Source organism: Wyeomyia smithii, chromosome 2, assembly GCF_029784165.1.
Source record: "Wyeomyia smithii strain HCP4-BCI-WySm-NY-G18 chromosome 2, ASM2978416v1, whole genome shotgun sequence".
NCBI classification, from domain to species: Eukaryota; Metazoa; Arthropoda; class Insecta; order Diptera; family Culicidae; genus Wyeomyia; species Wyeomyia smithii.
Window position 1 is genome coordinate 260228489 of NC_073695.1, and position 25846 is coordinate 260254334.

General features: G+C 36.5%; 1 protein-coding gene across 1 annotated transcript in view; it reads left to right on the forward strand.

Annotated features, from left to right (window-relative positions):
- Positions 1-25846, forward strand: part of LOC129724882 (exostosin-1) — a 383585-nt gene that overhangs the window by 205024 nt on the left and 152715 nt on the right. Inside the window, exon 2 of the mRNA XM_055680159.1 lies at positions 1566-1718. Within this exon, the coding sequence (XP_055536134.1) occupies positions 1566-1718 (153 nt within the window). The remainder of the gene's footprint in view (positions 1-1565; positions 1719-25846) is intronic.

Genomic DNA, 25846 nt, shown 5'->3' on the forward strand with positions numbered 1-25846 from the left:
CCCCAGCGGCAACAAGCATGATTATTTTCATCGCATCGTGACGGGTAAAGAAAAGTAGACTCCTTATAGCATTATAGTTCCCGAGGCAAGCTTTGGGAACTACCCGGTCATGCCTCTACGTCGTCGGCTTGATCGAATAAACAGGCTGTGATGGCTATGCTAAATATTTGGTGGGACCAGGTTGGTGTTATTTATGTGTAAGTATTATACATTTTCTTTGGGCAGTTTCATTATAAGAGGGACTTCTTAGTCAATAGGATGGTCAACTCAACAACTTAGTGTGAAGGAAGTTTATGTTCATGCTTGCCGGAGAGCTCCTGGGTAGAATGTATCTATAAAAATTACTTCCAGCTGAATTAGTAAATCGATTTCCAATAATTTATATATTTAAATGTTTACTGCTGATTTTGTGTGACGCTCCTTATTTCAACGGTTCTACATTTCTTGTCAGTTATTCCTTTACATGATAGGTTAACAAAGTATAGTCAAAATTTTTGATGATAAGTTTTGAGTAATAACCTAACAAATGGAGCTCATCTTACATACGTAATCGCTTGATAAGAACTACGAAGGTTCATAATAAAGTGAGCTGGGGTTAAATGCAAGGTTAGTTTTGTATTATATTTAAACCGGCCAATCGAATTATGAGTGTTTGGATAACCTAAAAACACTAATGCTAAATATAGAAATAATATTTGTTGATACGCTCATTAAGATGATTCCCTTGCTGCTACATCAAATGTACGCTTCACTTTTATTTAACTCGCAACTGGCATCGTCTCGTGTAACAAAAGCAACAATAGGCAAGGAAATCTCGGCTCCAACGCGCTCACGTAACAGCATTTTGCCGTTGTGTTGCTCCTTATGATTTGATTAGAGATAATTTTCCTCATCACTCATTCGTTCCCCTTTTGCGAAATGGTGAGACACGGATTGATAGCTTTCTTCTGCCTTCGAACTGCTATATGCTCGCTAGCCTTCTTCCGACATCAGAGTGTTGTTTACGTGTGCACGTATCTATTCTGCATCTAAATCATCAATTACAATCAGTGCTCTCGGTAAAGTAGTTGTGGCTCATCTACCGGAAAGCTGATAAACTTGTGCAGGAGGTTCTACCATCATCGGCATTCCTCATCCTCTCTGCAGTTCTGATCCGATAGAGCTCGGCTTACAATTATCTGATCAAGACGGCGTGTGGGCTATTGACTAACCTCTCTTCGCTTGGTTTGATCTGGAAAGTAATTTCCGATTCAGTGATTTGATTGTCTAAGTTATGTTTTTGAATCCCCCGGGGGGGAAATTCCGATCGAACCGAACTGTGATGCATCGGATTTCTCACTCCCCAAGTGCGGTCATTCTGAAAGAGAAATAGGGTGAGGTGGCAGGGTGTAGTTTTTGATTAATCCAACCATGCAATTTACTCCTCGGCCGCAATGGGGGTAAACTTTGTGGAAAGTGCTGATTTCGGTGTGGTTTCTTCACTCTTCCACTACTGGAAAGGGCTGAAAGTAGCAACCGTTTTTCTGGCCACGCCTAATCAGTGAATCTTTCGTTTGCTTTTTCAGATACGTGCACGGGATCGGATCGGAAACGCGAAATTCCCTCTTCCATCTGCACAACGCCCGGGATTTGGTGCTGGTGACGACCTGCCGGCACGGCAAGAGTTGGCGGGATCTGCAGGACGCGCGCTGCGACGAAGATAATCGAGAGTACGACAGGTGAGTTTTAACAGCCGGCTCCCACTTAAGGGTGGACTATTCCAACCGAAGAGAAAGCTTCCGTTCGGAAAACTGGCACCGCATATCGAGGGCGCCATAAATTCATTATTCATTAGACTTCGAAATACCGTGCTAATCTGGTTTGTTCGACGCTTGTTGGCACCATCATTATATTTAGGAGCTATGCTTGGAGGCTCGTAAATTCCTGATAGGCTGCCTGCATGGTAGGCTTTCGATTTTCGATGCATGAAACGGACTGCTAATGAACAGATTTTAGGAACTAAACTTATGACACAGACGGTTGAGAAGTGGCTCAGGTTACCATGGATCGGGGCAGTTAGGCACAAAATATGTGTTCGTAACGATTTTCCATTGTGTCAACACTCAATATCAGGGAAAATAGCTTAAAACGGGCGGTTGAATGCAATAAATGTTTTAAACATTTTTAAGTTGAAAATGTGAATTCAGTCAATTTAAAAATTGGAAGAATTGTTATCTAAGTGCAGGAAAATGACGACCACTTGCACATCAATGAGCCAGTTTTACCTTGAAAACTAGATGCCCGTTCAGCGAACTAGATACAATCGAGTTAGTGCAGACTATTTCGAAGTTACGATGTGGGTGTCATCGTTGTGCTCCTTTCCCGGCCTTGGTTGCTATCGAGTATCGATGAAAACTAGCTGGAGTTTGTGAAAGACCGCAGTTAAAATGAGAATATTTTTGGCCTAATTATTGTTCTGATACCGGAGCTTACAGCTATCAAATCAACTGGGAGTAGTTTGCTTTGACCAAGTTTGTTGAAAAGTTCTTCTTAAACATGTGAAACCACTAAATTCTTTTTATTTTTCTCAGCTAGGTTAGAGTGCAAATTATACGTTTTGCACTCGTGCATTCGTGTTAAGCAAAATTAATGTCCAAATTGAATCCACAATCGGAAGAAGGATTAATGTGCTTTCAAATCTAGTTCTTTCGGTGCACCTGCTCAATTCTCCTTTCATTGCGACGGGGAATGTTTCAAAACCAGAAAGAAAATACGACCTTCTCGTTCGAGTTTCGGAATGCGCTAGATAGAGGACGACTGTGCCGGAAGAGGATGAAAATGCACTTTACCATTCTAGTCTGCTGCAGGATGAAAGCGAACGGCGCTTCCTGGGTGTTATTAGTTTCGGTTCTGCTGCAGAATTTCTTAGCAGCATTTCAAGAAAATAGAAGAATGTTCAACAGGGAATGGAGAAGGATACGGGTCGTTTCATCCTTTGGATGTGGGTTCGCAAAAGAGTCTCATGCTTGGATCATGGTCAAAAACATATCGGTTGATTTCTTCTCGTGGAGCACTTCATATTTGATCGTATCCCTTTTCACATTCATGAACTACTCTGGAGTTAAACTGGCATTAAAATAAACAACAGAAAAAATGCTTCGATAATATAAATACCAAAGTGAAGCATTGTCAACAATAAATCATCTAATTTTGGACTCCCCCTCAAGGACACCCGATCCAAAAATAATTGCTGTATCGTTTTATCTATCCACAATTCGTTACATCAATCAGCTAATCTAAGCGTTAGAAGCTCATTAATTAACAAATCTCTACGGTACAAATACCCCAGCACCTGCTGACGACCGACGGCACGGAGGCAGTTTGCCACTACACGGGTTCGAATGAAATAAAGCCATAAATTTCCTCTTGATTTTATAAGCTGCAAAGGAACCGGCAGGTGGCCTGCGATCCCTGCTGCGACCAACCGCCAGCAGCAGAGCCGGTCGTCTTAGGTCCTTCTGGCTAGGCTCAAGTTGTAACTCATTCAAACTGCTGCAAGGCTTCTTGTTGTGGTGCCAGGAAATTTCTAGCAATGGAGGCCGGGCTCCATGTGATGAAGTGACTGACTTTTGTTGATACTAATGGAAGACTCTCTTTTTGTTGATGTTTTATTGCGTTAAAGTTTGGAGACGATTTCGACTTTCTGTTCATTATCGCGCTGTATATTCGACCGGGGGTTTCTATGATGATATCTGTTTTAATCACTTTTTCTTGCTTTTCGATTTAAACCTTCTTATTTTAAATTGAAATCAAGCTTAAATTAAATTTACTGCTCATAACCCAAATTAAGCTCAGAATCGCTGAAAAGTGCTTCTGAAGGTCAAAAAAGACCAAAAGAAAAAATGATCCCAAATGGAGCTCAGAATGGCCGAAAAGTGCCTCTAAAGGTCCAGAAAGGGCCAAAAAGATCCCAAATTGGGTTCAAAATGGCCGAAAAGTGCCTCTAAAGGTCCAGAAAAGGTCAAAAAAGGAAATGATTCCAAATTGGGCTCAGAATGGCCGAAAATACTTACCTTTAGAGGCCAGAAAAATCCAGAATAAAAAATTATCCCAAATTGAGCTAAGAATCACCGAAAGTGCTTCTGAAGACCAGGAAAGGTCAAAATAAAGTTGTTGTGGTAATCGCACAACCCTGAGAATGCGAGGAGAACGCTGCGATTAGGACACAACGGCAGCTGTATGGCAACCTTGAGCGACAGAAACTGTCATTACAGATAAAACATCCGATAGCGTAAAACGTGTTATTATAACCTCTTCTTTTATTGGCAAATTAAAAGTGAAAATCTTTGATACCTAGAAAGACAAATGTAACTATACGATACTTTATACTTCTCCTTCATTTATAAAATAAATTTAATATTTGCTTTAGCTTTGAGCCATCGAGATGATGATCGCTGCTGTGAGAGATCTTTCGTCCGAACAAAAGTGGTACCGACTTGGGCTCAGAATGGCCGAAAAGTGCTTCTGAAGTCCAGAAAAAGTCAAAATAGAAAATGATTCCAAATTGGGCTCAGAGTGGCCGAAAAGTGCTTCTGAAGGCCAGAAAAGGTCATTATAATAATGATTCCAAATTTAACTCAGATTGGCTGAAAAGTGCCTATAAAGTCCAAAAAAGATCAAAATAGTTAATGTGCCAGATAATGCCAGAAAATGCCAAATTAAAAAATGATCGCTAATTAAGCTCAGAATAGCCGGAAAGTGCTTCTGATGGCCAAAAAGACAAAAATAGAGAAGGTGGTCCCAAATTAGGCTCAGAAGAGGCCAAAATAGAAAATGATTCCAAATTAAACTCAGAAAAGGCCAAAATAGAAAATGATCCATAATTAGGCTCAGAAAAGGCCAAAACAGAAAATGTTCCAAATTAAGCTCAGAATGGCCGAAAAGTACTTATAAAAGCCAGAAAAGACAAAAATAGAAAATGATCCCAAATTAGGCTCAGAATTGCCGAAAAATGTTTTTAAAGCCAGAGAAGGCCAAAATAGAAAATGATCCAAAATTAAGCTCAGAAAAGGCCAAAATAGAAAATGATCCCAAATTAGACTCAGAAAAGGCCAAAATAGAAAACGATCCCAAATTAAGCTCAGAATGGCCGAGAAGTGTTTCTAAAAGCCAGAAAAGGTTAAAATAGAAAATGATCCCAAATTAGGCTCAGAAAAGGCCAAAACAGAAAATGATCCCAAATTAAGCTCAGAATGGCCGAAAAGTACTTATAAAAGCCAGAAAAGACAAAAATAGAAAATGATCCCAAATTAGGCTCAGAATTGCCGAAAAATGTTTTTAAAGCCAGAGAAGGCCAAAATAGAAAACGATCCCAAAATAAGCTCAGAATGGCAGGAAAGTGCTTCTGAAGGCCAAAAAAGGCCAAAATATAAAATGATTTCAAAGTAAGCTTAGAATCGCCGGAAAGTGTTTCTTAAGGCCAGAAAAGGCCAAAATAAAAGTGATCCAATATTGGGCTCAGAATGGCCGGAAAGTGCTCCTAAAGGCCAGAAAAGGCACAAATAGAAAATTATCCCAAATTGAGCTCAGAAAAGGCCAAAATAGAAAATGACCCCAATCTAAGCTCAAAATGCCCGAAAGGTGTTTCTAAAAGCCAGAAAGGCCAAAATAGAAAATGATCCCAAATTAAGCTCAAAATGCCCGAAAAGTATTTCTAAAAGCCAGAAAAGGCAAAAATAGAAAATGATCCCAAATTAAGCTCAGAATGACCGGAAAGTGCTTCTAAAGGCCAGAAAAGGCGAAAATAGTAAATGATCCAAAATTAGGCTCAGAGAAGGCCATAATAGAAAATGATCCCAAATTGAGCTCAGAATGGCCGGAAAGTGCTTCTAGAAGCCAGAAAAGGCTAAAATAGAAAATGATCCCAAATTAAGCTCAAAATGACCGAAATATGCTTCTGGAAGCCAGAAAAGGCCAAAATAGAAAATGATCCCAAATCAAGCTCAGAATGGCCGGAAAGTGCTTCTAGAAGCCAGAAAAGGCTAAAATAGAAAATAATCCCAAATAAGCTCAGAATGGCCGAAAAGTGCTTTTGAAGGCGAGAAAAGGTCAAAATAAAAAATGATCACAAATTTAGCTCAGAATGGCTGAAAAGTGCCTTTAAGGTCCAGAAAAGGTCAAAATAGAAAACGATCCCAAATTAAGCTCAGAATGACCGGAAAGTGCTTCTGAAGGCCAGAAAAGACTAACATAGAAAATGATCCCAAATTAGGCTCAGAAAAGACCGAAATAGAACATGATTCCAAAAAAAGCTTAGAATGGCCGGAGAGTGCTTCTAGAAGCCAGAAAAGGCCAAAATAGAGCATGATCCCAAATTAAGCTCAGAATGTCCGAAAACTGCTTCTGAAGGCCAGAAAAGGCCAAAATAGAAAATGATCCCAAATTAGGCTTAGAATGGCCGGAACGTGCTTTTGAAGGCGAGAAAAGGTCAAAATAAAAAATGAAACATAAAATGATTCCAATAAAGCTGGAATCTAAAATAGGGAGTTTTAAACTTGAATTTTTAGAATGTCTTGAATCGGAATTTGAATTTATTTAGGATAATTCAACTTGAAAATTGAGAGTTTGATTTCAGAACGTAGAATCAATTATTCAGTTTCAGAATTGAAATTTTAAATTTTTAATGTAGTATACCGTTTTTTGAATTTAAAGTTTGGCGCTTGTTTGGTGTGTGGAATTAGGAATTTGTCATCTGGAAACCGGAATATATATTTCAGTCACGCGCACGACAAACCAAAGTTACTCAAATTGCCTTTTTCCCAAGCAAACTCTGAAGCTGAGGTACACTCAAGTTTGTTATTTTTTGTGGGTAGCAACCCAAACACTCCTGTTCTGACTACAAGTTACCTTTGCTTTTAGTCCTCCACTCACCTCCTCTCGCCTGGTATGAAGCCAGTCGTAAGGAAATCAAAGCTTACTGCGTCTTTACTAATATTCGGCACACGTGTTAAATTAGCACATGGCTATAGGTTCTGATGCAGGTGCATCAGAACCTATAGCCATGTGCTCGATAGCATCGATAGCAAAAAGTTGTTTGTTTATGAAAAATATCAATTACGACCGAAGACGTTAATAACGAACATTTATAAAAAATTGAAGAAAACCGGTCGTAACCCATGCAAAACATCATATCGATTTTCAAGTTTAGCTTATGGCGCGTGACAAGCCGCACTTGAAATCTATCCAACTTTTTCTCTATAACTCAAAGCTTCAACAAAATTTACAAAAATGTTTTCAAGAAGTTGTATTTAAGGTTTCAACAATACTTAGAGTATAAGATAAACCCATTTCCGACGAGTGACATTCAAACTTTGAGTCAAGTTCAACAATTATACTTGAAAATTTTCACGATGAAATTATTCAGTAAGGTACAGATTGATCTTTAATTTGCAATACAGTTTGTGTTAATTATGTTTATAGTTGATGAGTAATAGGAGTTTGAAGTTCATTTTTTGAGGTAAAAACTGATTTATCTGCGCCGGGATCGGGTTAGGCTATTGGCCATTATTTTTGAACATTATGTCAAATCTGATCAACAGTTTTGATTTAAGATATTTTGATATATCGACATAAAAGTTTCAAAATTTTAAAAATTAAACATAGGTTTTTCTACTATTCTGCAGTGAGCCATCTTTTTTTATTTTGTATCCAATAATATTTATTTGTTCATGTAGAAGAAGACGAAAACAAAGGAGTAGAGGTGGTTGTGATGAGATGAGGATTGTTATGTTGTTACGCAACACTAGAAAAGGTTTCTGTGATGGAACGCAGATGACAGATGTTTCATGCGCGTCATTTGTCATGTGTGAAGTTATATCGGAGAATTAGAGAGGGGTTTGAACTACCTATCAACGTTTAAAAGAGGGCAGTACTTCGTTGTTCCAAGCTTTGCTATTAATAATAACAAATTGCAGAGAACGAATCTGCATCTCGCTTCTTATACGGATCCCTTGCACAGCTGTTTCTCCAATATCTAAAGACTAATTCTCCATTATTTGATTATTTTCGAAAAATTGTTTTCTAATTAAATCGTTAGAAAACAATTTTTCGAAAATAATCAAATAATGGAGAAAAAGTCTTTAGATATTGGAGAAACAGCTGTGTAATGGATCCGTATAAGAAGCGAGATGCAGATTCGTTTTCGAGTAAGCAATCAATCCACGATCTACTAAACGAAGGATTTATCGCAGTTCAGATAATTGATTAAGTTTTAAACCAGCGTTGGCCATCTGCATCGAATAGTCAATAGTGTCATAGTTACATCTTGAACTTCAACTCGATATTTCAAAAAAAAAATTTTTCATTTTAGATTAAGTACCAACTTTTAATAGTTCAAAACAGAGAGCTTCGTAGCCGCAAGGTTACAGAGTCCGCTTTGATATGCGAGTGGTCGTGGATTCGAATCTTAGTAGAATCAGACCATTTGGTTGTCAAAGGACTTTAACATGGGTTCATTCTCAGGCTCTCTACTACATACCCTTCCTTCAAGCTGAATTCTATAGTACCCTTGCTGACTTTCATCCTAACAAAAAAGTCCCTCTTATAATAAAACTGTTCTGAGTAACGTATAATAGTTCTCTTCAGGGAATTGTAATTATGACGCGGTCTTGGCTGGAGGAACGAGGTTTCGATACGACTCCTTCCTCTTGACAAAAATATAAGTCCTACTTATAATAAACCTGATCAGAGGTGAAGCATTGAGTGCCTCTTCAGGGAATTGTGATTGTGACGCGGTGTTGGTAGGAGGAACGAGGTTCGATAAGACTCCTTCCACTCGACAAAATAAGTCCTTCTTATAATAAAACTGATTTCAGAAATATTTACCCTCTACAGGGAATTGTGATTGGCGATATTGGCACGAGGAACGAGGTTTCGGTTAGACTCCTTCCTCTTGACATAATAGTAAGTCCCTCTTAGAATAAACCTGGCCAGAGAGGAACGTTAGGTGTAGCCTCAGTTCGGGCAATTGTAATTTGGCGATGTTGGTAGGATAGAAGAGAGGCTCGGTATAGTAGAGCAGTAAGCTTGGAATGTAAGGGTAAACTCTCACACACAAGCACGGATATAAATAAAAAAAAGCGTATCATTCACTTCAATAGTGATACTGCCAATAATATGAAGTGCGGAGTACAGAAAACACCTGGGCAATATCACAATAGATCAAAATGTCTCTGGTCGCAGTGATGAGTGCACACAGAGAAAAAAAAAATAGTTCAAAACGCATTTAAAAGTGGCTAGCCGCTACGGGCCAACTAGTTTGAATATAAAATTTAGGATTTTAGTTTGTTAATTTTCATCTACAATATTGAATTTGGAGATATTATGAGATTTGGAGTTGGAATGTAGAAAATTGTGTTTGGATTTTGTTTTATGAAATTTAAAATTTAAAGGTTGCACGTGGAATTTGAAATTTATGATCCACAGTTTAAAGCTTAGAATTCGATATGCAGGATTTGCTTTGGAATTCATGAATATGTCATTTGGAACTTTGATTGTACTTAATTTACCCTAAAGACGACAGATCGTAGAGATCCTTGACCCAATCCAGAATACGCCTCCACAACAATCTGTCTTGAACTGCTTCTCTCCACTCACTGCTCGGGTATTTTCGGTGATAGCATACATCCAACGCGCATTCAAAAGCTCTAGCTCTAGCTGGGTCTCTGTTGAATATTACACTGGTCGACAAAAGCGTGAAAATGCTGCCCTAAAACTTAAAATAGTTGCTCTTGGACGATTATAGTTTTTTAATCATAGCTGTGAAATTTGGTGCTTCCAGCCAGTGTAGAAATGCGTCAACTAACGTCAAAGTATCGCATAGTAATTGCTCGCCGGATTCGTCGCTTCACCGTTATGATAACGAGAAAACTCATTTAAGTTTCTAGAAAATGGCGAGGGTGGCGAGGGGCACCAAAATTCACAGGAATGGTTAAAACGCTATAATTTTTCTTTTTCCAGTTTGAATTTTAGGGCCACACCTACGTTGACCAGTGTTATCTTTGACGGTCGCTCATACCCATACGTGTTACGTGGCCAGTTTTTTGTAATCTGCCGTGTTTCATTAGCTTGACGATATCAGCGTGTTTGTTTACTTCGTAAAGCACGTAATTCTTGCCTGCGCCACACTCCATTCCATTTTCTAGTTTGACTCCCATTCATGCCCATAGAGTGACACCCGTCAGCGTTTCGGAGAGCGTAAATTTCGTGCAGATCTGTAGGTTGCGGGACCTGCGCCATCAGTGATAAGCTCTCTCCGCTGCCGCAATCCGTCTCTTCACCTCGCGGTATTTGGAATATAGAATTTAGAGGTTTAGGATGGGTATTCGTTATTTAATATCTGGACCTTAGAATTTGGAATGCAGGATGCTTAAGCTTGAAGTGTAGAATTCAGAATTCGGTATGTGTAACATGTAATTTTAAATCGAGGATTTTCGAAGTTGGTAATCTGAATTTTGAATGTAGAATTTGGGATTTCGAACTGATTTTTTGTCAAATAAAATAATTTGTAACTAGTGACTAGAAATATTTGGGTTTTAAATTTTGATCGTGGAGTCTTAAAAGAGCAGTTTAAAATTCACATGCTCGGAATTTTGTGAATCGGAATTTGAAACTCGAGATTAGTAAGTATTTGCCGTTAAGAGTTCGGGATCGGAAATTAGTAATGTGCATCTCGAAATTCAAAGTTTTTATCTTGGATTTAGAGACATTTAAATTTGAAATTTTATAATTAAGATTTTATAATGTAGAGTTTTATAAAACACTGTGAAGTGGTGAAATTCAGAATCTGGTATTCTCTAGGTAGGATTGTGGAATTCAGAATTTAAAGATTAAAATCTGAAAGGTTGCAAGAGTTTCGAAAAATTTGACGTTTTCAACGCAAAAACGAATTTGGACACATTCATCCATTGCATGGAATTGAATTTTTTTGGAAACTTAGTAGACTTATTCCTGGTATCATTCATCAGCCCTTGAAGCAGCATCCATCAAAAACCTTTGTTCATTATAATCATTATAATCTGTCACCATTAACAAAGTTTCGCCAAAAATAGCCCCCGCGAAAGCATATTTTCCACTCGTTACGGCTTATAATATCTTTTGCTATTTTTAGCTTCTTCGAATTATCTCTCAGTTCACATTTAACCATCTCAGATTATCCTTGAAACCCACTGTTGCGTATGATTTAAAACAACTTTATAACACAGCAACCATTGTTTGCTGGTTGCCCTGATGCCCATCGCACTATTACAAGCTAATTTAGCAGACTGCCCGTGATTAACCTTAATTTTCCAAGAATGAAATTATGGGTTCCATTTCATGTTCGGAAAATTGCTGAAAGCCCAACGAAACGAAGGAACAATAAAAGAAAACCACTTAAGTGCGCTTTCATTTATCCGTTTAAATTGCTGGTCATGTTTTTTCTCTGTGTCCAATCATCACTGTTTATGCAGTGCATTTTCGTATCGTTTGAGCAATTAGCTTTGAAACGTTCGAATGATGTTCGATAGCTGTGATAAGTTTCAAGCATACGTAGAAGAAAATACAAGAGTTCATTAAAAATCACTTAACCCGTCACCGCTTGCAGCGGATATTTCACGTTGACTTCCACACCGGTAAGCTAAAAGGACATGAACCGAACACCGGTGCAAAATCAGTGGCGATCGTTGATTTGAATTCAGCACAAATCCATTCATCGAATTGCGCCACATTCGGTTTGTGCTTCTGGTGGACCGGATGAATTTTTACCGTGATGAATAATCAACTTACATCCACCAGAGCGATTTGTGGGGTCGCAAATGCACAATCAAAAACCTCAAGTTACGCGGTCCTGTCGCGAAACTTTAGCGGTACGAGTTCCGAAGAAATACCCTGTGGTGTGCTACTGTGCTCGCAACTTCTCCCCTGACTGAGTCAGGCTTCTCACGTCCAGACCAATCAACCGACTTCGCTGGGAGAGAAAAGCGTGGGGGAGAGGAAGGGAAATCGGCAAACGAAAGCGATTATATTAAATTGCTGCAGTAAAATTGAATTCCTCGGAAGGATTTTGCTTCCCTACACTGGAAAACGGAGCAGCATACCGAATTCAGTGCTGAATTGGAGAAAAGCTTGTGTTGTTTGGAGTTTTCCAGGAATTCCGGTTACATATTTACACACAACCGCTCGAGGTATGCGCAAAAGTGTTAAAGTTAACTGTTGAGCTGGGTTGGAGGGCCATCATTTTAGTGTAGAGCTCCAAAGCTACAGTCGAGATGATACGAGTTTTGGCCCGAGTTATGGATATAGTCTTGAATACGAGAACAGGGCGATTTGAGTTTTGAATTGATTTTTTTCTCGGAATTATTTTTGAAACAACCACAAAGCGAAATAAAATTATCTGTAAATAACCAACCGTCTCCATTGTTCATACTGGCAGTGGAGGCGCCCACTTTTGCATAATTTTGGCTGATTTTATTTTACCAATTGATGGATTTACGTGATTTATTTTAGTAAAGAGGATTAATAATACAGTTATTAACAGATCAAACAATTCTTTCTTAACTTTATCAAGAGGCAATCAACGACAATTGAGTGTACCAACTTTGATTAGGTTGCAAGTCGATTTTCTTGCTTTGTAAACCTGCCAGTGACAGTGACGACCCTAAATCCTAATCAGCTAAAAAATAGCTTGCTAGTTTAGTACTACCGACTAGGATGTCACTAGCTTAAGTGTTATGTGAAGGACAAACAAGGCTAACTTCACACAGGCTTTATAAGTGGAATGTCAATTGTACATAGAATCACTTTCGTGACGTGAAGTGCTCTCGAAGCTCACAAGAAGAGGCCATGAGAGAGTTAACTGATATTTGATAATCCGGAATGTGATTACTATGTTAATTTTGTTCTGTTTGTAACTTTGCAACTACGTTGTTGTTTCTAAAGTTCGGTGATTCCGCTGCGATACTTTCCAAAATACTCGCCCTAAATCGATACGGAAAGTTGAAAAGCCACGTGCCACTCGGAGCATGAAGTGCGGCAAATTATCCACCGGGGAATCCAATCGGGATCAACATCAGAAGCAACATCATCAACATTGGTAGCACGAATTGCCCATCTCTTGAGGATAATCAATTGAATCAATCAGACGCATTCTGTGTGAGAGATATGAATTTTTCATTCTATACAAGCAAGAAATCGATAGAATGAAGGCAGGAAATTCAGGATATTGGCTCAAACTAAATAGTTAAGTTGGTAAAATGACAATGAAATATTCATAGTTCTTTTTAACTTGAAAATAATCATTCATCATGGAGAAAGTAACAAGCTTTAGAACCGCACTCCCTTCGTCGTCCTTCCCCAACCCAGGTGCAGTTCAAACAAACCATCAACTCATAATGGAATTATTCCAATCAACCAGAAACGACCGGCCAGTTGCCAATTACGGAGCGAGAAAATAAAGGCAACAAGCCCCAATGGCGAAGAGTGATCCCGAGCTTCTCCAGTGAAGAATTAATCGAGTTTATTTATTATTTTCCTTCTACTTCAGTTTGGTATAACAATATACCTACAGGTCGCAAGCTCGGCCACTTCAAACTTTTATCTCAACGGAATGTTTCAATACGAGCGCTGGAAATATTGATATTATACTCCTGAGATGAAAGTACAAATAAAACGAAAATAAAAGAAAAACCTTCAAAGCTGATCCACTGTAGCTTAAGACAATTTAAAATTTATAAATTCAATCGTCGCTCTAAATATTCCGCAATAAAATCTACCCTCATCTGGTTAGTCAATAGTTTATTCCCCGACGATAAAGCATAACGAGGGGAAATGAACACAACATTTTCCCAAACTAGTCGTTTCGTTTATATTTTATATGTCTGAAAGAAACGCACGCTGTTTGTTTTCTCCCAACCGACGATTTTGATTGGAGATCGGAACTCACGGTTTCGTCTGCCGCTTCGCCGTCAGTCAGCAGTAAAGACGTTTCCTTTCGCCTCTCGCCTCTTTTATGACGCCTTTATACGGGTTTATTATTTCATCATCATTGCCAGCGGGCGCCAGCCGGGCCGCGCAGTAATCAAATTAGGATTTTTCACCTTCTCCGAAAGCGGAGCTCGTCACAACGTCAGCGGAATGAAATTCCAGCTTCAAAGGATGCCCGAAAGCTTTCAAATGTTTCGAATTCTGGTCGTTGTTGTGTTGTGCGCGAGGCAATAGCTCAAATTTACTGTCAGCTGGGGAAATCCGTGGCAGCTTCCCATGACTGACTGAGGTTTGGTTTTTCTAGTCTGAAACATGAACTTTTTGTCAGTGCACTGAAACCAATTCAATAAATTTACTGCGTCGTCGCCCCACCCCGATGTGTTCGAGCAATATTTAATCAGCGCGGCTTCATGAAGTAAATCTGTGAAGGACTAGGAAAAATGAGCCGTTTCCCTACGAGTGCTTTCCGTTGTTCTATTTTGGGCAGTCGAGTGGAACGAAACAATACGGCAATCAGCCATTTAGCTGGCTTTCTCCGGGACGGAAACGTGAAAAGTAAAAATGCAACCCATGAACCGTACCGAGAAATGTTACGCTGAATGCCGCTTTCGATCCCCGCTTCCGGCGGGTGGAGGTTAGGCTTTGTGTTTTTTTTTCTTTCTCTCTCTCGCTGTGAAGCTACTTACAAATAATTGCTCGAGAAACGAATAAACATGGCTTTGGGACGAGAAACAACCGGTGGTGATGCAAATACAAACGGTGCTTGAGAAAATGGTTTTCGGTGGTTTGCGAAACTTGAAATTAATTTAAGAAAATGTTTGTCGTTTGTTGAAGGCTTTAATCATGGGTGACTAGAGTAGAGACAGTTACGTAACTGTGATGTTTGCTTGAAATTGGGAATTTCGGTGGGGGGTCAGGCTGATCAGCGTTACGTAATTTTAGGGGGGGGAAGTCATGTCGAACGTTACCTATCGTAACAAAGGGAGGGGGGGCTAAAATCTAGATTTTTAGCCTTACATAATTTGTGTACGACGCCTAAGCTCTCTAGTCTAGTCTAGTCTAGTTTAGTCTACGATAACACAGACGGTACTATCCATCATTTTTCATATTTTGCTAATAACTTTTTTTTCTGACTCCTTTTCATTTCATACTTCTTGTTTTCGTTTCGTTTCATTTGTTAGGGTAGAGTTAAAAACTCCTTGTTGTTCAGTTTTAACTAATTATCTTTTCTTACTTATTGTTTTGAAATTCTTCTTACTTCTTGCTACCTTTTTCTTATCTGTTGCTACTTGATTCTTCATTTTACTTATTATATATTGTTTCTAATTATTCCTACATATTTTCCTTTTTTTTCCCATCTTGCTTATTTTTCTTGCTTCTATTCAATTTCACTTCATATTTCTGATTTCCCACTTCTTACTTCTTTCTCTTCCCTTTTTCTTCTCATTTCTTTCTCATTACTTTGTTCTTCTTATTGTTTACTTTTCACGTTTTACTTCTTTTTAGTTCCTCTTGAATTCTTCTTTTTTTGCTCACTTTCTACTGCTTATTTCCTGTTTTTCAGCTCGCATTTCCTACTTCTTACTTCTAATTTACTACTTCTTACTTCTTTCTTTTTGTTTCTTATTCCTCAATTCTAACTTCTTACATCGTATTTCTCACTTCTAGCTGCTTACTTCTCACTTCTCGCTCCTTACTTTTAACTTCTTATTTCTCATTTGCTACTTATTCTTTTTTTTTCTTTTTTTGCAATTTCTTTTCTTACAACCTACATTTGTTGCTACTTACTTTGACTTCTTATATTTGACTTTATATTCTTTACTTCCTAATATTTTCACATTTTTTTTGTTGCATATATTTTCACTTTAAAATTTTTTATTTCTTACTACTTGCTTCTTTCTTTTCAATTTCAACTTTCCATTTCTTGCTACTTGCTTATTTTGTTGTTTAATTTTTTTTTCTTTTAATCTTTATTACTTCTTACTTTCTAACTCATACTGCTTACTTCTTATCTCTCATTGATTTTGACTTATCACTTCTTACTTTTTACTTCTTAGTTTTCACGTTTTACTTCTTATTTCCTATTTTTTACTTCTTACTTCTTATTTCTTACCTCCTATTTCTTACTTCATTATTTCTTCTTGCTTTTTACTTCTCTTGTTCAACTCAGCGCTCATTGTTTCTTAGATTTTACTTCTCAGATATCTTACGTTTGTGCAATTCCTCTTCTTCCTACCTATCTCTTATTTGTTACAACTCACTTTACCATAGAAAGGAAAAAAAGCAAAGCCTTGGTGCTACATTCCGATTCGGAACTTGACTATCTGTTTGTTATACACAGACTTCGCAGGCAACTGTTAAGTGTACAGGACAATTGCGTGGATAGCGCTACGATCCTATTGACACTAACAATCTCTCCCGAGCCAAGACTCGAACCTACGACGACTGGCTTGTTAGGCCAGCATCGTACCTCGAGACCATCTGGGAGAGCTCTCTTTACCATTTTACTTATTATATGGTGCTTAAGTTTTATTTCGTATTCGTTATTTTTTAGTTTTTTACTTATTTTCAATTTCATCTTCTTATTTGATTCGTATCGTTTATCTTTTAAATTTTTTTTTATTTACTTTATATATCTGTTTACTTTTCAGCTTATAGTTTTTACGTCTTACTTCATTATCCTTTGCTAGTTTTTTGCTTACTATGCACTCTTTTTGCTTCTTGCTTTTTAGTTTTCACTTTTTACTTCTTATTTCTTGCTCATTATTTCTCTCTTTTCCTTCTGTACTACTTATTTCTCATTTCGACCTTTTTCTTACTTCTTACTTTTTATTTTGTAGTCCTTCATCTTCTCACGTTATATTTTCTCTTCTCAGTTCTTAACTCTCACTACTTACTTCTTGATTTTTAAATTTCATTTGTTTACTTTTTACGTTTTACTTTTCACTCCTCGCGATTCATTTGTAACCTCCATTCTTCTTGTTCTTTCTTACTTTTTCCGCATCACGTTTTAATAGTTCTTATGGCTTCTTTTTCTCTTTTCGTCTTATTCTGCTCAGCTTCTCCTTTTTCTTTTCGCTTACTACGATTTATTTTTGGGTTTGTACTTCTTATTTCTTTCTATTTTTTTCTTGATTCTTACTCCTTGTTGCCTGTTTCTGATATATTACTTCTAAATTCTCATTTTTAATTTTTCTTATTTTTATGTGTTTACATTCTATTTGTTCTACTTTGTTATGTTTCTAGGACTTACTTCTCACGTTTTCGTCTTGGTATGCATTTTCGTACAACGGTTTATTTATTACTGTTTAGTTTTCATTTCTTACTTTCGTTTTCTTGAATATCGTTTCTCATCTTGTACAACTCATACATTACTTCGTCCTTACTTTTCACATTTTACATTTCTTCTTACTTTTTCAATTTTTGTTTTTTACTTTTTACTGCTGACCATTAACTTCTTGTGACTTTATTTTTTTACTCCTTTTCTTTCACTCTCTTAGTTAATACATCTTCTTTTTCTGTTTGCTTCTTTTTCTCAGTTTTTAATTTTTTTTACTTTTCATTTTTCTTTTCTTGCTTTCTACTTTTCTCTTCCCAATTTCTACTCTTTATTATCGATTTTGTACTTTTTATTTTCTACTTCTTACTTCTTACATTACCAAATTTCACTTCTTGCTTCTTATTCTATGACTATCATTCCTCAGTTTGTACTAATTACAGTGTTCACCCGATTATATCTCACCCTGATGATTTTTGGCGTGATAAAATAGGGAAAGTGTTAAAATCGGGAAATTTTTAAAATTTTATTTTTTTTATTGAAGATGTTGAATCAATAACTAAATAGAAAAATCAGCGATTTTAATTTTTTTTGGAAAATTTATCTGTACAGACATATGAAAAAAGCTGCAGTTGTTTTTTCATAAATCGATATATCTGAATAATGACAAAAGCTAGAGAAAAGTTGTCAAGGGATGAATTTGAGAAAACTGTCTGATCTTTTATAAAATATATTTAAAAAATTCAATTTGAGATCCTGTATTGAAAAAAAAAAATCAAAAACAAAAAGTGACTATAAAAAATCGATCATCACTTTTTTTTTAAACATTTTTTTAGATAGATAATTAAGTTGCCTAAAACTTTTCTGCACAAACCGAAAAAAACAAAAAAACCTAAAAAAATCGATGTAAAGTTGCAAATAAATTACAATTAAGTATTTTATTCGTTCTTGTTTTTGTTTGAATTGGTAAAATGAATGACTTGCTTTTTTGTAGCGCAGAACCATTAGCAAAATATTAGATGTTCTCACAACACTAAACTTTGCCGAAGACAGCATGCTAATATCTCTCACATATTGCAACCAGAAAAATCTTAAAATGTAAATAACGATTTTTAATGCCTTCTCATAGAAAACTTAATGTTGATTTCTTCTGTAAAGTTTCTTGTTTTGAGATCACCTAATACTTGCCTAAGACACCAAGCGTCTATCTTTATCTAATGAAAAAGTATATATTCTATCTTACTTTTAGGAGGATTGATCACCCAGATTTCTACATCAAAAAAGGCGTTTTCAAATATTTTGAAACTTCTCCGAGCATATTATACGGTTATAATAAACATTTGTATCACTATTTAATTATTCGCACGATAACAGCAAAATGTAACATTGTGCATCGGTTGAATTTTCAATGTAAACTACATCCAGAATGATACACAGAATTATGAAAAATATCTTAAATATTGAAGCGTAATAGAAAATCAGTTCACCATGACATTTTTTTAATGAATTGTTTTATGATGATAAAATCGGGTGAAAAATGTGATAAAATCGGGGGCAGATAAAATCGGGTACAGATATAATCGGGTGATTACTGTATTTCTTTATTCGTCCTTTTTCTTGTTTCTTATCTTTAACTTTGTAGTTTTTTGTCTATTTACGTGTTATTTTGAACTTCTTACTTATTAACTTTTACAATTTACTTCCTGCTTTTTATTTTAACTTACTAATTGTCAAATTTTATTTTTACTGCTGTCTCTGAACTTCTTTCGTCTTATTTGTTACTTCCATTTTTTTACTTCATCACATTTCTTTTATTAGATATTTTCTCTTCTTCTTTTTCGTTTATACTTGTATCTCTTCTCTTCTTACTTTTCCTTACTTAATTCTTAGTTTTAATTTTCGACTTTGTACTTCTTATTTTCCTTTCTTGTATCTTACATTTTTGTTCTTGCTTTTTTTACTTTTTATCTGTTACTTTTACTTCTTCTTTTTCTTCTTCTACATTCTTCTCATTTTATACCTCTCCGGCCGGCGGGATTAAAGCGGTTGTTCGTAACGCTTCGGTGTAAACGCGTTTTCAGCCCGGGCGGGTTTTGCTTATATATGGACTTCCGGTGCTGGTGATTTCGCGAAGTGAACCCAGATATTTCATCATATCTTTCTGATCTTCATCAACGTTGAGCCGGAGACTGCTCGCGCTTTGCATCTAAATTAATACATCGCAAATCGAAGTAGATTTCGTTCAATCGATAAATATCATTTCAATCTCCGCGTCGATACCTTCCATGAGGTCGTATTATCTACAGATAGATCAACAACGCGCAATAGTTTTAGGTATAAAAAGGATCACCTTACGAGGAGATATACGGTAATTTTAAGTGGTCTCGGTTTAGTCAAAGGTACTGTATCCTCGCGTACGTTTTATTGTTCCGGTGTGACATTTTCAAACTAAATAAGTTCGAATCACATTATGAATATTGTGGCAGATGTAATAAACCTGCAGGCGCGGCACTTTTTCTGGAGAACCCGACATTCGAAATTAGCGCATCGTTTACCAAAACGAACCCTGCTGTATACCTTTCCCTTTCTCCAACATCCCAGTGATTTCTCGTGGAAGTGCAGAGGTGTTCTCGGCTTCCAATAAAGCGAGTATCACGTCAACATATTCCTATACAAACTCCTTCTTTGACCTGCATTCGGATGCGGCCGGCGCTGGTATTGCCCAATATAAAAATTTGAGTCACCTGTTTTTACACATTGAGGATGCATGTTGGTCCCAAACATCATCTGTTGGTTCTTTGTGTAATTACAGCTGATCTGGCAATAACGGAGTAGCAACCGCGGGCGGTCAATCATGCTCATGCTCATGCTCATTCTTGTCATTCTATACCTCTTATTGCTTGCTTTCTACTTTTTAGTAAGAAGTGCTTTTTGTTACTTTTCCTTTCTAAGTTTTGCTTATTATTTCTTTCTGTTGAACTTTTCTTTCTTCTCGTTTATTTTTTTTACTTATTTTTTTTCTTATTTCATACTTCTCACTTCACACAACCTGCTTCATATATCTTGATTTGTGCTTATGAAATATTATTTCTTACTGCTTTTTTCTCATTTTTACTTCTTCTTTTTTTAATTCCCACTCTTTGCGCTTTCTTCTTACTCTTTACTTTCTACTTTTGAATTCTTACTTCCTGTTTCTAATTTTTATACCTATTTTTCACTTGCTCTTGTCTCCCTTTTTCTTCGCAATTCTTACTCTTTATTTGCTGCTTTTTATATTTTACTTCGTTGTTCTTACTTTTTATTTTTTCTTACTTCTTTATTCTCCTACTTTTCTTGTTACTTTTTATCCTGCAATTTGCGAGGTCATACCTTTTGCTTTTTGTTTCTTACGTCAATTTATCTTTTTTTTGTTTTTTTATATTTCATACATCTTTTTTTTTTATAGGGGGATTTGTTAGTAGCTTAAGTATTTATGATAAATATTAGTAAATAATGAGTATGTGTGTCCAATCACAAATGGTGACTTCTCAACACTGTTAGTAATTTGTAATTTTAATTGTTAAGATTTGTTTGCTTTCGCAATTAGGACTTATCATTCCTAGGGATTTGTACCTACTTGCCAAGAAAGGAAAGTAAACTTACAACTAACTTAAATGCTAACTTATTGGCTATAAAGAGAGCTTATCGTAGCAATTGAGGATTGCAACGATTTTTGTCGAAAATTGTTAGTAATTTTATTTGACATAGCTTCTATTAGTTGAACACCAGTAAGTCTATGTAATTCGAGTGTACCAAACCAAGGAGGACGCTTCAAAATCATTTTCAGAATTTTGTTTTGAATCCTTTGGAGCGTTTTCTTCCTTGTTGAGCAGCAACTTGACCAGATCGGTACAGCATAAAGCATTGCTGGTCTAAAATTTTGTTTGTAAATCGAAAGTTTGTTCTTTAAACAAAGTTTAGAATTCCTGTTAATGAGAGAATATAAACATCTCGTATATTTGATGCACTTGGCTTGTATACTCTCAGTGTGCTCTTCGAAAATAAGTTTTTTATCGTAAGTTCATACATCTTTCTTCTCATTTTTTGCTTCGTGTATCTTGCTTTTGATTGTTTGATTTTTACGGCACTTTTTATATTTTGTTTCTTTTTCAATACCGCTCCTTTCATATTCCCTTTTTCGTACTTTTCATTTTGAACGATTTTCGTTTTTACTTATGCTTAGTTTTTATTTCTTATTGCTCACTTATTTTTTACCTACTTTTCATTTTACACTTCTTACTCTTTATTTTCTACTTTCTACTTTTTGCTTATTAATTGTTATTTTTATCTTTTAGTTTTCGAAATCTTTGTTTTCTACTTGGTACTTAAGTTTTTAAATCAACCATTCAATTTCCAAATTCATTGCTTCTTTTTTTAACTTTCAACTTTTGACTGGCTATGTTTAAACTTCAGTTGTAGACTTTTAACTTTCAACTTCAAATTTTCTATCTCCGAGTAGCTCTAAATTTACAACTTGGAGATTCTATTTTCAACTTTTAACAAATTTGTTGTTTCATTTGTAATTAAAAAACTTTAAGCTTCGGAGCTAAGAAAGATAACCTTCTTATATCGTTTCGCTTTTGAATAATAATTTTAACTTTTTAAGTTTCCCGTTTCACTCTCTTCTCATGTCGTTCTAGTTTTTGGCTGTTATTATATTATTACTTTTTATTTTCTGTTTCTAATTTTTACCTGTTCCTTCGTACATTTTTCTTGTTGCATTCTACTTTTTTCTTTTTCTTTATTCAACTTCCTACTCAAAAGCTAAAGCAGATAAACTTCATACTTTTTCTATTTTCTCCATTCTTTTATTTTTCCCTGAGTTTTGCAATAATTACATCTAAGTTTTTGCTCTCTATATTTTAGCTTATATTTATTATTTTTTCTTCACATTTTCACCTTTTTCTTTGTACGTTTTTCTTTTTGTAATTTACCTTTTTTTTCTTGGTGCTACATTCCGATTCGGAACTCAACCTTCTGTTTATTTTACACAGCCTTCGCAGCCAACTGTTAAGCGTACAGGACATTTGCCGGGCTAGCGCTACGATCCTACTGACACAAACAGTCTCTCCCGAGTCGAGACTCGAACCTACGACGACTGGCTTGTTAGGCCAGCATCGTGCCTCGAGACCAGCTGGGAGGGTTACTAATTTACCATACACTTTTCATATTTTATATACTGCTTTTTCAATGTTACTTTACCTTAATTTCTTATTTACATTTTACGCATTAAATTTTTCTCATTACTTATTGCTTTTTGCACTTTTGCAATTCATTTTATTGTTGACGTTCTGAATTGCCATCTTTCATTTTTTACTTTTGTTACCTTTTGCTTATTAGCAGAAGTAACAACTGCTTGCTTATATTTTATATATGAAATTATAATATAAACTACCAATTTTTTCCCAACTTTCAATTTTAAACTTTTTACTACAGGTCGGACTCGATTATGTGGAGTCTCCGATTTTTTTCACTATAAATAATCGAATTATTTTATACGGGGATTCGACTGTGACACTAAATTTGATTTTGTTTCGGCTTAGCAGTCTCAATAAAAACAGCGCTGATCTCTATGGGGTCATCGCCAACGTTTCGATCCGGTTGGTTGGGATCTTCATCAGGGCCTATTTTAAAAATTTTATTCCATTACATAAAAAAAAACATAGAAAATTGTACATAAATTACATTTATCTAACAACAAAACAGAAAGAACTCACTCGACACTAATCAGCTTGTACAGTTACAGAAAATATCCTACGTGTGGAAGTCAGGTTCGAAAGGGGGGAATTGCACTGCGTCTGAAACATCTATTCTAGCTCTATTCTCACTTTTTTAAATTTACTCTAACACTTTAATACAATTGTTTTATTTTGCTAATTAGCGGCTGCTATTTGGGTTCAACTGTTTCCCGCAAAAAGATGGTGTACGATGGGGGGTTGTGTTTGTGTTTGTGTTGGGGGGGTACACCATCTTTTTGCGGGAAACAGTTGAACCCAAATAGCAGCCGCTAATTAGCAAAATAAAACCCTAACAGTCGGCTGCGAAGTTTGTGTATAATAAAACAAAAAGTCGAGTTCCGATACGGAATTTAAGCTTTGCTCTTTTTTAAATAAAACAAATTGGTTTACCATTTATATATTTTTAGAAAAGACAAAATAATTGTCTACAACTTTGCCTGGGACGTCGCATCGATCAAACGAACCGTTCTGGTTTTAAAAATATTTCTTATCCCTTATACTCTATCAACTCGGTGCCAGAAATGTTTATATTAAGTTGTATTTGGTCAGTTTTGGCTGTTTTCCAGAAACCGAAGGTGACTATCTTAGATTTAAAAACGGCATCTGATGGCGATTTTTGACCTTTGTTCATCATCCCATAATACCCATATTGGACGGCATTTGGCGTTTATTCAGCTCTGATTGGTTGGAATTTGCGTTCAAAACAGGGCTCTATATTTTTTTATTCTTCACTCATATTTATGATTTGTGCAAGGCAAGAACATGATACACAGTGTAATATAGTTAGGAAGGTAAAACCACAACTTACCGGTCTAAAGTGGATGCTTATTTTCGAATCGTTTGCTGCAAGCATAAATAATGCTTTACGTCAAAAGTTAAAATCAACAAGTCGTTTTTTTCCCTCTGTGTGGACTCATCACTGCGACCAGAGACATTTTGATCTATTGTGATATTGCCCAGGTGTTTTCTGTACTCCGCACTTCATATTATTGGCAGTATCACTATTGAAGTGAATGATACGCTTTTTTTTATTCGTATCAGTGCTTGTGTGTGAGAGTTTACCCTTTTATTTCAAGCTTACTGCTCTACTATACCGAGCCTCTTTTCTATCCTACCAATATCGCCAAATAACAATTCCCTGAACTGAGGCTACTCAACAAGTCGTTACTTAAAATTTCAATATTCGACAGACAATATTTTAAATTAATGTAGAAACTAAAATTTGAAAATATAGTAAAAAGAATTGTCCAAATAGAACAGTTATGTTTATCATGAAAACTTTATAATAGGGGCACTAACACCATTTTTTTTCTCTATTTTTAGGTATGTTTGCATTGGAAAAAATGTTGTTTGCTGTTTAAATTGGTGAGAAACTATTGTTGACTTTAACTATGTTGACTATGTAATTAAAGCTATAAGCGAAGCCGGCTGGATCTCAATAGATAACATACCGAGAAACATGCGACAGAGAAGTAAACCTTAGTTTTTATTAAAATTTTGTTATCGAACCATTTATCCAATTAGGTGTAACAGAGGTTTCGACTTCCAGAAAAAAAGAAGACGATTTCGCTTAACGTTAATTGATTCTTGTTAACTCAGGAATAGATTTAACAACCGTTGACAGATTGTGTGTCATGTGTCACGATTGACAAACGAGAATAAAATTCAATGTCTTCAACACTAGCTTATGTGCTTGAGTGTTATGTTCTCAAACGGATATAAAACATATATATTCGCGTACTGCAGCATTCTCAGCACATGCAGTTCTTCAGTCCGTTTTTGTTTTATCTTGAAGAAAAGTCACATGAAAATCACGATATACCGCACGAAGCAAACTATAATCCGACAGCTCGTTCCGAATATTGCCTCCGTTCTCACCGCCCATCCCCGACACCCACCATCAGCTCACAATCGTCGTTAGCTGTGCATATGCAAATGGGATAACCAGATTGCTGTGGTCTCATGAAAGAACCAAGAAGCATAAAACCACAATAAATGCCATGGCAGTACACATTTATGGCGACGGTGACGACGACGACGACGACGAATGCTAGAACAGAATAGGTCACAAACAGCTGCAACAAACCTCAAAAGTTTTCTCCTGCAACCAGTCCCGCCGTCCAGTTTTCAGAGGTTTAAGGATTCGAGCTTGGCCTTTGCCACGCCACGACGACCACGAATGAGGTTGGATAGTGGAAGAAAAAAAAAATGAAATGCAGTTAGTGACAACAGCTGTTGCGATCGTTACTTTAGTGGGGGGAATAAAGTTCTAAAGGATTAAACTTTTTCCTGAATAGTAGTCAGCTTATCTCTCACTATTCTGACAGTGGTGGAGTGTTATTAGCTCCAACTGACAGCAACCAACCGGATCAGCTGCTTGGTGGTTTTAGCAACCACATAAAATGTGGCCTAGAATATGATTTGTTATTGTTGGACTTTTTTCTAACATGAGAGATTTTGTTTGCCGCATAGAAGAAGGTTTTCTTGCGCTGGAAACTTCCCCGCGGGTTGGCAATCGAAACCAGCCGTTACTAGTGTTCAAGCTATAATACGTGCGAATGTGTGGGTTCTTGCAAGTGAAAAATTTCCCTCCAACAACAGTTTGACGCTGGAGTATGCCAGTAAAATAACAGCTTGGAAAAATACGCCATCTCCTTCTATAAGTGTCAGTAGTCGTCCGTTTTCCGCACCTTACGTATGAGACATCCTGGGAAAGCGAAACTACGACGACGATTGTAGGTTAGTCGGTGGCATTTATATGCTGCTTTCCTACCGGGACCGGACAGCAGCGCCA